Source organism: Schistocerca serialis, chromosome 2 (assembly GCF_023864345.2).
Source record: "Schistocerca serialis cubense isolate TAMUIC-IGC-003099 chromosome 2, iqSchSeri2.2, whole genome shotgun sequence".
NCBI classification, from domain to species: Eukaryota; Metazoa; Arthropoda; class Insecta; order Orthoptera; family Acrididae; genus Schistocerca; species Schistocerca serialis.
Window position 1 is genome coordinate 763,405,075 of NC_064639.1, and position 13,749 is coordinate 763,418,823.

Sequence of the window (13,749 nt, forward strand, 5' to 3'; positions counted from 1 at the left end):
TTTTTTTGTTTTATTTCTGTTAATGAGTTACAATCTATTTCGCAGCAAAATCTGCATCTAGTAAGATGAATTTTTTTCTTCTTCCATTTTCTCGTTTTTCATTCAAGCAGCTACTGATACATGATGTATGACTTGTATGTTTTGTAATGGAAAGTTTTAAGTGTTCGTAATTTTTTTTTAATATTGTGGTTCATCTTTCTGTTTTGTTTACCTAGTTTGTGACATTGTCACCAAAGTGATATCAAGTGTAATTATTTCATAGATTTTGGTTCTCTGCATTGGTAATGACCTTTTCAGTTGTGCTATATGTCAAGTGATGTTTTCATAACCACATTTTGTCAATCACAGTGATTTTTTACTTTCTGCATTGATATCATCATTTTTAAGTTGAGCTATATAGCTCAAATGGTATTTTCGATATCGACTTTTGTTACTTTTCATGATTTTTGTGTTACCTGTTGGCTTTTTGTATTGATATCAGTCTTTCAAGCTGAACTATACAGGGTAGCCAGAAACAGTCTAGAAAGCTTGTCATGGTGTTACAGGGTAGATTGTGCAGAGAAATAATTGTTAAGTAAAAATTCCATTCATTCTAGTATTTCTGATTTAATTAGCACTGAAGTTCGACACTCATGTTTTTGTATGTACAAATTCAAGCAGCCTGCCAGAGACAGTGTCGCCAAACATATTCTTCAAACTGAACAAACATAGCTTTTGCAATCCTAGCTTCAATGATAATGAGCATTTGAACAAATGTTAACTCCCAGACCTGCAGATGTCTGTGCATTAGCATGTATTAGCGCATCCGTGCTTGAATTTGCATGCGCAACGACCTGCTAATTAAATCAGAAATGACACAACATATCAAATTTTATTCATAACAATTACTTTTCACCACATACTACACTGTTACACCCTTACAAGTTTTTCAGGCTGTTTCTAACCACCCTTTATAGCTCAACGACTGTTTTTGACATCGCCTTTCGTCTGTTTTCGCTAAGTGTACTGGTATCGGCTTTTGGCTTTCTGTACTGGTATTTGTTTTTGGCTTTCTGCATTGGTACCGATCTTTCAAGTTGAGCCATACATCTTAACAGTTGGTTTTGATACCGCCCTTCATCAGTTTTCGCAATCTTTCATTATGTATATTGGTATTACAGTTGTTTTGCACCTTTTTTTTAGACTAGTGCTGCATTGTTTTTCTGTGGGTGTTTCAATTAGTATATTTTACTATTACTGTGGTTTTGTGTATGAAATGTTAGTTTCTGCTCCCCCAAACATTTCCCCCTTTCTGGAGGTTGTCCCATAAGCTTCAATATTTATTATTAATAATTTGTACATTTCTGTATTTCATGTTTATATTTTCACTCCACGGTAACGTGTATAATGCTTTTGCCCACCAATTTGAAATCATGTTTGTGTAACATTTTGAGGTTTCATGTGATGTTACAGATCAAAGCTGACAGGCATTACTGTGTCCTCATGAATATTTTTGTACTTCCTCCTTTGCCCAATGTTTAATCATAGTTACCTTCCTTGTATGTATATTTGTCTGTCCTACTTTTCTTACTGCCATTTTTTGAGACCTCCATTCCTCTTCTCCTCTTCTCTAAGGCCATAAATACTAAAGTAGTGAATACTACTGTAATGCACATCAGCATTCCTCAGTATTTGAGTAACTCACATCTTTCCACATTGATTCTTCTGGATGATTCTCTTAAACTTCAGTCAGTTCCTCATCAATAACACAATGTGGCAAAAGTCAGCTGCTCCCGGGTACACCTTATAATCCAATACATGATTTTGGAATTTGTGTGTAACAATGATGTAATCAAGCTGGAATCTTTGTGTGTCTCCAAGTCTTATCCGTCTCCTCTTACGGTATTAGTTATTTGTCCTCTCTCTGCCCTACATTCCACCTTCCTATTTAGAATGAATCTTACTCTTGGTATACAATTTTTGCTGCTGTTGATAGTACTCTGTTTTTGTCCAATCAGATACTTTTATCTTCTTTCTGTGACAGTAAACTGACACCATTATTTTTATATTGAGTCACTCCCCTTTTCAGATTTTCTTGCTTTCCTAGCACATTCAGACTTCCAAAATTGCACACACCATTGCGTACTCTGACTTCTAAAATGTTACCCTATGGTTTATCATACTACTCTCTCTCTCTCTCTCTCTCTCTCTCTCTCTCTCTCTCTCTCTCTCTCTCTCTGTCCCTCCTCCCTCCCTACCTCTGCCTCCCCCCAAGGCTTTGTTTTGGACCTACCATTTGGCAGTCACATCTCAGATGTCAGAATGAGGGACTAGTCCCATGAATGCCAATGAAGGGATCATCATACCAAGTTTTCACTTACAGGCCACATGTCCTATGGATACAAAATATGTGTCTGTAATGCAGTGGTTTCCATTGTCTTCTGATCCTCAAGCCTTAGGTTGGGTGACTCTTTGCACAAAAAGTCTTCAGTTGTGATTGCTGATGACCTTTACCAAAATTTATCCAGTGGCTGGGATTGAACCCGCAACTCAACTCAGGTAATTTTAATAGCAGTTGAAATGTTAATCCCATACCAAGGTGATTATCTGCTGTTTAAATACAGCAAATAACCTCATTCCTACAGGAAGAAAACTTACACACCACCACAACTTCTTCTTCTTCTTCTTCTTCTTCTTCTACTACTACTACTAATACTAATACTATAAAAATATCAGTATATACTTTTACTGTAATTTTCAAATATAAACTGGCATCTTCTGTATAATTTAATATACCTGCAAGCATACTGTTTCTCAAAATCTCGGCCTCTGAAGTCTGGTTCCTCTTTCACCATATCGGCATCCTCACCTGCCTCTACATCAGCTTCAAACATTTGTGAACGAAGCCTTACAAGAATGCGACCTGGTCTGACCATCTTTGGTTTCAAACTGGAACCGACCCTGTGCCTAAAGAAATGAAAGGATCACAAAATAATTTCACCAATAACATAAAATACAATTTTTAAGATATCACTAATTATAAAGTATAAACACTAGTGTAAAATGTTATAAGCAAGCAAAGACATTAACAACCCAAATGCTGGTTTGTATGAAACATTGCTTTATTGGAAATGGTCCAAGTGGAGGTGGTACACTCTAACCTTCCTCTGACCTTTGAATTGACTACCCCAGCCATTTACAGGGGGACCTTCACCTAACATGGAATTCGAACCATGGTGCAAGCTGATATTTAACAGACATTATCAGGGTCAATTGATAAGAATCCTATCATTGTCCGGGATCGGACCTCAAGCCTCTGGAATCACAGTCTGACACTTAACTGTAGAGCCAATGAGCCGCACCTCAAAATGGTGACTACAGCATACTTAGTAGCTATTGTTTACACGGAAAATTTCAGAAGTTGAAAAACAATAGAAAAACTCAAATTTAGTCTCCAGAACTTTAATGGGTAAAATATGTAATTAAAAACTGATGAAAGTGATTTACTTGAAAATATTTCACAGGTAAATTAGTGATCAAAAACTTCTGCAGTGACGCAATTCTAGTTTAAAATTCATTTACAGGAGGAAATTCAATAGGGGTAATTACCACACAACAGGCTACACAATACTGACATTAACTGGGTCAACAAACTAGCAGCGACTAATCTTATCAACAGCCCACGTAGCACTCAAAAATGCCTTTGCTAATGAAAGAAAGGAGAACTTGACAGAACTATGTATTCATAAATTCATTTTATCTAACTGAGCGTATCCCTCATCAAACGCATCTGTAAACATATTTGAGTTTATACAGCTTAATTATCTACTTACAGGTGGCATGTTTATTACCGGCCTGCTTGTATAGCACAACGCCCAGTGCACAAGTTTACAAGACAGGGAGGTGAATCAGACAGGGTTACATTCAAGAACAACAACTGTTGGTACAATTCCACATGAGTTTGAATGCTTCTGCTTTTCCCATCATTTTGAGGGATACATTTGGGAGGACATAACACACAGAATGAATTTTCGCACTGGAGCAAAGTGTGCATTGATTTGAAATTTCCTGTCAGTTTAACACTGTTTGTCAGACTGGGACTCAAACTGAATCTGAGACTTTTGCCTTCTGCAAGCAAGTGCTCTACCAACTACACTATCCCAGCACGACTCATGATTCAAACACACAGCTTTATTTCCACAAGCAGCCCAGCCCCTACCTTTCAACAGATCTCAAAGTATGAGGGTGGGTCTTGAGTTGTGCTTGGACAGCTCAGTCAGTAGAGCACTTGCCCGTGAAAGGCAAAGGCCTCAGGTTTGAGTCCCAGTCCTGCGCACAGCTTTCATCTGCCAGTAATGTGAAATCAATGCACACACCACTACATTCTGGAAGCAATCCCCCAGGCTGCAGCTAAGCCATGTCTCCACAATGTCCTTTCTTGCATGAGTGATAGTCCCACAAGGGATGCAGGAGAACTTTTTTGAAGTTTAGAAGAAGGAAGGAAGATCAAAGTTTAATGTCCTGTCAACAGCTAAGATATTAGAGATGGAGCACAAGCTCGGATAGTGTGAAGGATGGGGAAGGAAACTGCCCAATCCATCAATTGCCAGACTGATTTAAGGAAATCATGGAAAACCTAACTCTGGATGGTTGGATGCAGATTTCAACCATTGTCCTCAAGAAGGTGAGTCCAATGCACTAACCACTGCGCCGCCTCGCTTGGTGTGAAATCTGGAAAGTAGGTGATGAGAAAACGCTGAAACTAAATCTGTGGGGTAGATCATGAGTTGTGCTTGGACAGCTCAGTTGGTACGGCACTTGCCCAGAGAAGGCAGGTCCTTGGTTCAAGTTCTGGTGCAGCATGCAGTTTTAACTTGCCAGAAGTTTCACGATGTAAAATGTTGCCAGACACTTCTTGGAATGTAGGTCCTCAGAATTTTAATGACTTGCATCTCTGTGCTGCATAATGATTTGCATAATGGTTCTCTTGTAGTGTCTGCCACTGAAGTTTGATGAGCATCTACATGGCAGTCCCCGAACTAATTAAACGCATGACGAAACACGTAACTCTTCTTTGTATCTTCCTATTAATCCAGCCTGGTAACATCCCCAGCCCTATGAGCAATACTCAAAAAATGACCAAATGAAGGGTTTGTAAGTGATTTTTTGAACAAGTGAATTAAATTTTTGTAGAAATCTTCCAATGAAGAGATTGTGTTGGCATTTGATTTTACTACAAGTAGTTTTATGTAAGCATTAAACAATGCAAACTCCACCTGGTTGGAACATAAACAATTTAAGGAAAAGATAAACAGTTACTTACCATAAACATGACACATTACGTTGCAGACAGGCACAATTAAAAGACACTTACACATCTGCTTTCAGCCACAGCCTTCACCAGAAAAAAAAAGTGAAAGAGAAATACATGCACATTCACACAAGCAGACACACCTCACACACACGACTGCCATCTCCAGCAGCGCTTAACTTCGGTGATCTGACAGGAACCGGTGTTACCACTGCAGCAAAGCCGTTGGCTTACAGAAACCATGGGAGACCTAAATCTGGGTGGATGGACAGATGTGTAAACTATCACCCTCTGTGAACATGAGATCAGTTTTACCTCACTCAGTAATTTAAGTGGGGTAGGGAAAATAAATTAAGTTAAGACTGCAACTTAGCACCACCACTGTTTAAAATATATACCAATGGAGTAACTAAAGAATTTCGAACCCAAAATCCATATAGTATCAAATTACACAGAAAAATTTACAACAGTCAGATCTGCAGACTGCATGGCATTACTGGCAGTAAATAAAATGAATGACTTCCTAGCTGAAAAATAATATGAGCATAATTACGACAATCATCAACATAATGAAATGTATACGGAAAATGGAGCAGAATGGTAACATCTGGTTAGGTGGAAAGAAACTAGGACACATGAACAAGTTCTGATACTTGGAAGCCTTATGTTTTCTGATGAAATACGTACAAGAAGCCTCTGGGATAGAATTGCTCAGGATAAAGGAGCATTCAGTATGAAGTGTTATCTGCTGACATCTAGGGCTCTCTTATCAAAATAGTTATATAGTTTGTAAAAAGTTTTCTTGGAAGTGTAGCAACATATTAATCACAAATATGAATCTTCCTGACAGAAGATAAGAGCCTTGAAGCTTTGAGGTGTGGTGCCGGTGTCAAATGCTGCACGTATATTGGCCAAGTAAAAGAACAAATGAAGAGGTATTAAGAAACACAGAAGAGGAACATAATTTAATGACAAAAATTGCAGAGAGATGCAATAGTTACATAAAACGTTTATTATGTCGCATCTCAGTACACTATTTTAAGCCTCCCACTAACTGTAGGGTTGCGGAGGAGAAGTGACAATTGACTGAAGCCTTCAGGTGCATCAGAGCAATCTATGAAATAGTTATAAAGATGTAAGAGAACCCAATTATTTTAAGCCATTAAATTCCCATTACAGCCACTACCTAGTTGAGATCCAATTGGGCACAACAATCAAAATATACACCTGGAAATGTGGCACAGATGTTGGATAAGATGCTTACTCCTTGATCCTCTAAGAATTAGTAAAATCTTACAAGAATATAATATTCACATAGGCTACCTACAGCTAACCAACAGATCATTTCTGGGAAACCCTGCAATAAAATGTTCATTGGTACATTCTATGATGAATGAAATACCAGCAAGGTTATTGGAACAAACATTAAACTGGGAAATGTATTTAATGTTGTAGCTGGTGGTGGAGCTGCTGTTGCTGTTCTGGTCTTCAGTATGAAGGAAGACTGGTTTGATGCAAATCTCCATACTAGTCTATCACAAGCAAGCTTCTTCATCTCTAAATAACTGCTGCAACCTAAATCCATTCACAACTTCATTTTTACCCCCCTATCACACAGACTATTTTTTATTAATATAATGGAAGGAAACATTCCACGTGGGAAAAATTATATATAAAAACAAAGATGAGGTGACTTACCGAACAAAAGCGCTGGCAGGTCGATAGATACACAAACAAACACAAACATACACACAAAATTCAAGCTTTCGCAACAAACTGTTGCCTCATCAGGAAAGAGGGAAGGAGAGGGGAAGACGAAAGGAAGTGGGTTTTAAGGGAGAGGGTAAGGAGTCATTCCAATCCCGGGAGCGGAAAGACTTACCTTAGGGGGAAAAAAGGACAGGTATACACTAGCACACACGCACATATCCATCCACACATACAGACACAAGCAGACATATTTAAAGACAAAGAGTTTGGGCAGAGATGTCAGTCGAGGCAGAAGTGTAGAGGCAAAGAAGTTGTTGAAATACAGGTGAGGTATAAGTGGCGGCAACTTGAAATTAGCGGAGATTGAGGCCACGAAGACCTAGGCTGTAGGGAAGGGACCGTTTGATGTGACAGCTGCCACCCATTCCACATCAAACGGTCCCTTCCCTACAGCCTAGGTCTTCGTGGCAAACGAATCTGCTCCAGTCCGGAATCCCTGAATCATTAAACCAACAACCTGAAAACAGCTTTCGCATCCCGCAACTACCCTCCCGACCTGGTACAGAAGCAAATAACCAGAGCCACTTCCTCATCCCCTCAAACCCAGAATCCCCCACAGAAGAACCACAAAAGTGCCCCACTTGTGACAGGATACTTTCCGGGACTGGCCCAGACTCTGAATGTGGCTCTCCAGCAGGGATACGACTTCCTCAAATCCTGCCCTGAAATGAGATCCATCCTTCATGAAATCCTCCCCACTCCACCAAGAGTGTCTTTCCGCCGTCCACCTAACCTTCGTAACCTGTTAGTTCATCCCTATGAAATCCCCAAACCACCTTCCCTACCCTCTGGCTCCTATCCTTGTAACCGCCCCCGATGCAAAACCTGTCCCATGCACCCTCCCACCACCACCTACTCCAGTCCTGTAACCCGGAAGGTGTACACGATCAGAGGCAGAGCCACGTGTGAAAGCACCCACGTGATTTACCAACTGACCTGCCTACACTGTGATGCATTCTATGTGGGAATGACCAGCAACAAACTGTCCATTCGCATGAATGGACACAGGCAGACAGTGTTTGTTGGTAATGAGGATCACCCTGTGGCTAAACATGCCTTGGTGCACAGCCAGCACATCTTGGCACAGTGTTACACCGTCCGGGTTATCTGGATACTTCCCACCAACACCAACCTATCCGAACTCCGGAGATGGGAACTTGCCCTTCAGTATATCCTCTCTTCTCGTCATCCGCCAGGCCTCAATCTCCGCTAATTTCAAGTTGCCGCCACTCATACCTCACCTGTATTTCAACAACTTCTTTGCCTCTACACTTCTGCCTCGACTGACATCTCTGCCCAAACTCTTTGTCTTTAAATATGTCTGCTTGTGTCTGTATGTGTGGATGGATATGTGCGTGTGTGCTAGTGTATACCTGTCCTTTTTTCCCCCTAAGGTAAGTCTTTCCGCTCCCGGGATTGGAATGACTCCTTACCCTCTCCCTTAAAACCCACTTCCTTTCGTCTTCCCCTCTCCTTCCCTCTTTCCTGATGAGGCAACAGTTTGTTGCGAAAGCTTGAATTTTGTGTGTATGTTTGTGTTTGTTTGTGTATCTATCGACCTGCCAGCGCTTTTGTTCGGTAAGTCACCTCATCTTTGTTTTTATATATAAAGACTATTTTTTATGGTTTAAGATGTGTGTATCAACCAATCCCTTCTTTTAGTCAAGCTGGGACATACATGTCTTTTTTTCCCAGTTCAATTCAGTAGCACCTCATTAGTTACTCAATCTACCCACCTTATTTTCAGCATCTCTGTAGCATCATATTTCAAAAGCTCCTATTCTCATCTTGTTTGAACCGATTATCATCCACATTTCACTTCCATAAATGACCACACTCTATGCAAGTACCTTAGAAAAGATTTCCCAACACATTTTAATAATAGCTTTTTTTCATAAAACTTTACTTACTAATGCCAGTCTGTATATTATATCTTCCCTACTTCAGCCATCGTCAATTATTTTGCTGCTCAAATAGCAAAACTCACCTACTACTATTAGTCTCTCACTTCCTTATCTAATTTCCTCTGCATCGTCTGATTTAATTTGACTAAATTATATTACCCTCGTTTTACTTTAGTTGATGCTTGTCTTATAAACTCCTTTCAAGACACTACCTATTCCATTCCAATGTTCTTCCCAGTCCTTTGCTGTCTTTGACAGAATTAAAATGCCACTGGCAAACCTCAAACTTTTTATTTCTTCTTCCTGAACTTTAATTCTCTTTCAAGCTTTCTCCTTGGTTTCCTTTATTGTTTGCACTACATACAGACTGAATAACACTCCAGATAAACTATAACCCTGTCTCAGTCCCTTCTCCACCTCTGCTTCCCTTTTACATCCTTTAGACTCTTATAGCAGCAGCTTCTTTTCTGTACAAGTTGTGAATAACTTCTTGCTCCTTCTATTTTATTATAGCTATGTTCCAAATTTCAAAGAGTGCCATCCAGCTATGTGATGTATGAGCAATAAAATATGAGTAGCAATGGAAAATCACTATCAATAAATATAACTCTGACCTGATGACCATGTCAGGTACTATGGAATTCAAAAAACATACTACAGACATCTTGTGTTTTCTGCTTCTGATGGTGTTTTATCTTACAGTTACGGTTTGTGAAAAGTTCCACAGAATCAAACACTAGTTCACTGCCAATATTATTAAATTGCTCTTACACAGAACCCTGAAGCACTCATCTTTGATCAATACCACACCAATTCAATCTTTTCCTACCCAAGTCTCAAACCCTCCAGTGTTGCTTTACTGCCTCAGTCTTTGAGCTTTTAGTTTTCTTACTGCTGCCCACATTTTCCAGAATTTATAAATTCTGTGTCTGGCTTCATAATCCCTCTAGCTCTACCGTTCTGGCCTCAGACTGGCCAATCGTGAGCGATCGATGGTCCTGTCATCCTCAGCCAATAGAGTCATCTGAACACACTATGGAGAGACAGACATGGGGTCAGTACACCACTCTCCCAGCCATCGTCAGGTCTGCCACTACTTCTCATTCAAGTAGCTCGTCAACTGGTATCACAAGGCTCAGTGGACCCCAATCCAATCACCTACGAGAAATCCCTCGCAGGACACCTGAACCAGAGTCCTTCGCATGGCAGTCCGCCAAGCTCACCACTATTACAGTACCACTATTAAAAAACAATTTTGTTTTATTCCAGTCCATTGCATCCATGTTCTTGTTCAGAGCTACATCCCTAACAACAGGCAAGTTTCCACTTTTCCACATACTCTGGTATTTCTCTTCACTTAGAAGAAAGGATCTACTGTTTCTGAGTCCGAGGTATTACAGCTTTTAATGATGTTATCTACCCATCATACCATTACTTCCACTTCACTTCCACTGTTGAATGCAACATTAGTTAGGAGAAGTGTAGTTGCATATAATCATAGATGACAAATGATGTCCAAAAGACAATAAAATCATTACACATCAATACAAGTAAATGTAATCCAGAATACAAGAAATTAAGTGCACAAGATTTTTACCTGTAATTTGTTGTTTCCGGTAAGCGATGATCTGATCGGTAACATATTACTTCGAGCCCAAAGCGATTGTTGGTTCCACTTTCTTCCATGAAAGCTTGGCACATCATTGAAAAAGATATATATGGGTAAAAGTATGACATTCCCATTTTTGCCTCATATAACGTAGTTGATAAAACATCCCATAATATCTTGAAGAAAGAAAAATGATGAACCGGGAAGGAAACAACAGGCATGTTCATGCCACGCACTGAAACATTATATGGGCCTTTCAAAGGAACATCAAGTCTATTCCACACCATTGGTTCACCCTCACGAGTTGAACTCTGCCAAACACTCAGTCGTACATGTGGCCCAAAATGCTGCACAATTTCATGATAATCTGGTACTGGAAGCCGAATGTACACCTAATGAAAATAAGGAAATGATGTAAAAACATGAGTTTAATTTGCTAAAAATAAACACATTCTCTCTTTCAGATAAACAGAATTAAAGAATTTATGACACAGTTTTAAAACAATGGCTTGCATTGTTAGCTTTAATAGTTGGAAATAATCATTCTACATCTACAGTTGCCAATTCTTAGTAATAATATAATATTTTTCTTTCAAGTTTATCTGTGAGTGAAATGGAAACTTTTAACTTTCAGATCTATGACTTATCATCCTGAATATTAGACAGTGTACAAGACTAGAAATAAAAGAAAGAATATATGACGTAATGGATAGGAAGAAATTACAGTGGTACGGGCATGTACAACAAATGGAGAAAACCAGAATACCAAAATTGATACTGGAGTTGGAACCGGAGGGGAGAAGAAGAAGAGGACGACCTATGACCACCTGGCTCCAAAACGTACAGCACACAATGAGGAGAATGGGTGCAGAGGAAGAAGACACACAAATATTTTGAGAATATAGTTTAAGTACGTTTATTGTTTGTATTATAATTTCCAAGTAAATTATTATGTTGGAGAAAAGCCTCTGTAATGAGGAAAAGCTCAAAATAATAATAATAAACAAGACTAGAAACTGAAATTTTATAGTAATGATAGTGGAGATTAAGAGCCCAAAAGTTAAATCAGCGATTACGAAAAAACCCTTTTATACGAAGAGACTGGGTGGAATGGCCCCTTGGTTAAAACACCAGGCTTGCTTCAGGAGGAATGTGGTTCAAATTCCTATCAGTCGTTCAAGATATATCTTTTCACACATTCTTTCCTTCAACCTTTGACAACTGAAATAGTGTTTCTAATATCCTTTATTTTTGAAGTATGTTAAATTCTAAGCTTTCCTTACAATAGCGAGAAAACGAGTATTGCCTATTTCTAAAACATGAGAAACTTCATAATTCACATGCCTTTTATTCCATCTGATTTACCACCAATTTATGCAGGACTTCATCCATTTACCTTATTGCTACAAAGCTCTTTGTTATGGGTTTGATTTCAAATATCTTTGCAATGACACATGAATGTCATTTTTGGATCACATTTTTTCTTATTTAAACGCCTTCATCAACAAACAACAAATCTCTTAAGATGCACTTTTCACTTTCTCAGTCTTAAAGTGCTTCAATGGAGAAAAGTACGGAAGATTACGCTTTTACAGTTCATACGAGACAGAATGCAAGTATCTTCGAGGGAAAAAGCCCACAGGTTTAGGAAACGCATGAAAATCAAAATCTGGATTTTAATCATGCTCCTCCTGAATGCAAATCCAATGCATTAAGCACTGTGCCACCCTCACACAGCACTTAAACTGAGTCTCGTTTGAAATTTTCAGTTTCTTTTTTACACAATAGTTACAACATTTGGTACTGGAGAGTGTTTTATTGTCTCTTGCTTGATTGTGCAACTCTCTACAAACCAAAGCACACACTTGAAATCAGCATCACTCCTTACTTGGAGAAAGCAGCACTGGAATTTTACACAAGGTGTTAAGAAAAATCCCTCTGCCTCTAATGGAGTCGTATGTTGTTAGGTACAACATACATCGATAAACCAAATGTTATCATACAGGCGCATGAGTAACAACATGGTACATTTTATTAGTTAATGACAACTTACTTACCGGCTGTCTATTCTGATCAAACTGATGACCATGAGGACCCAACATGATGACGGGGGAAGCTAGAGCGTATGCATGGTGTTCTCCTGTTGTAAGCATATGAGGCTCGCTATCAAACAATATGCGCAAGTACGCATCAAGATCATGCTCCAAACATCCCTGAGGAAAAACTACTTCAACACCAGGAACTTCTTCCAGGTAAAGACGTCCTCCACGGCGACTACGAATGTGTCGCATAACTTCTGGGTATGGCTCTTCCATGATTACAGTAAAGAGACTGAAATGGCCTGCTGTTATCACAAGATACCCATTGCTGTGGTGGAGCAAGAAATACACAAACATTTAAAGTTATCTTCTGATGGATGGTAACAAAGTGGATGCTAATAGATCACACAACAGGTACACAGGATCGAATGTGCATGCACACAAAGGAAAAAACAATTAAAAAAATAATAATGATAACAACAACAACAACAACAACAATAATAATAATAATAATAATAATACCTTTCTGATAGAGGAAACAGACTTACTTCTGCTCACTATGGCTACAATAAAATCTTGTTCATTCTTGTGGTAGTCGTGAGAATGAATTATTTAACTGCACCACAGGTGCAATTGGTTTACAATTGTTATACTTATTACTCATACAAACAAAAAATTAAGGATAAATTATGCGATATCATATAAGAACACTGGCATTCACCCTACCTGTATGAATAATCCTTCTGGGGTAGTCTTTTCCAGCAAGGAAGTTCGCCATCTGGCGTATTGCTGCATAGACAAACAAGCCATTTTTCATCCTGAGGTTCAATGCTAAGTGGAATGGAAAGAAGTGCTGGATAACTCTCATGAAAATGAACACCATGAGGTTCCACAGACACCACAGGACTAACATGGTGAACACGCATACTTCGTGACAATCCATGCCTGAAAAATGGAGTCAAGAATACTAAGTAACCAAATCAGACATGGTACTTCATTGGCAGCCAAAATGGTTAGCTGAAAACAGTGGAATATTATACAGTACACACATTATTTCAGTCTAATGTATAGAAGCAAATGCCGTTGCAACAAATAATATTAAAGTTCAGTGCTACCTAAAGATACATATAAAAGTAA

General features: G+C 39.0%; 1 protein-coding gene across 1 annotated transcript in view; it reads right to left on the reverse strand.

The window, feature by feature from the left end:
- Positions 1-13,749, reverse strand: part of LOC126457980 (uncharacterized) — a 108,471-nt gene that overhangs the window by 78,880 nt on the left and 15,842 nt on the right. The window contains exons 2-5 of the mRNA XM_050094741.1: positions 13,339-13,557; positions 12,631-12,940; positions 10,562-10,965; positions 2,776-2,946 (exon numbers count right to left, since the gene is read on the reverse strand). Coding sequence (XP_049950698.1) covers positions 2,776-2,946; positions 10,562-10,965; positions 12,631-12,940; positions 13,339-13,557 — 1,104 coding nt within the window. The remainder of the gene's footprint in view (positions 1-2,775; positions 2,947-10,561; positions 10,966-12,630; positions 12,941-13,338; positions 13,558-13,749) is intronic.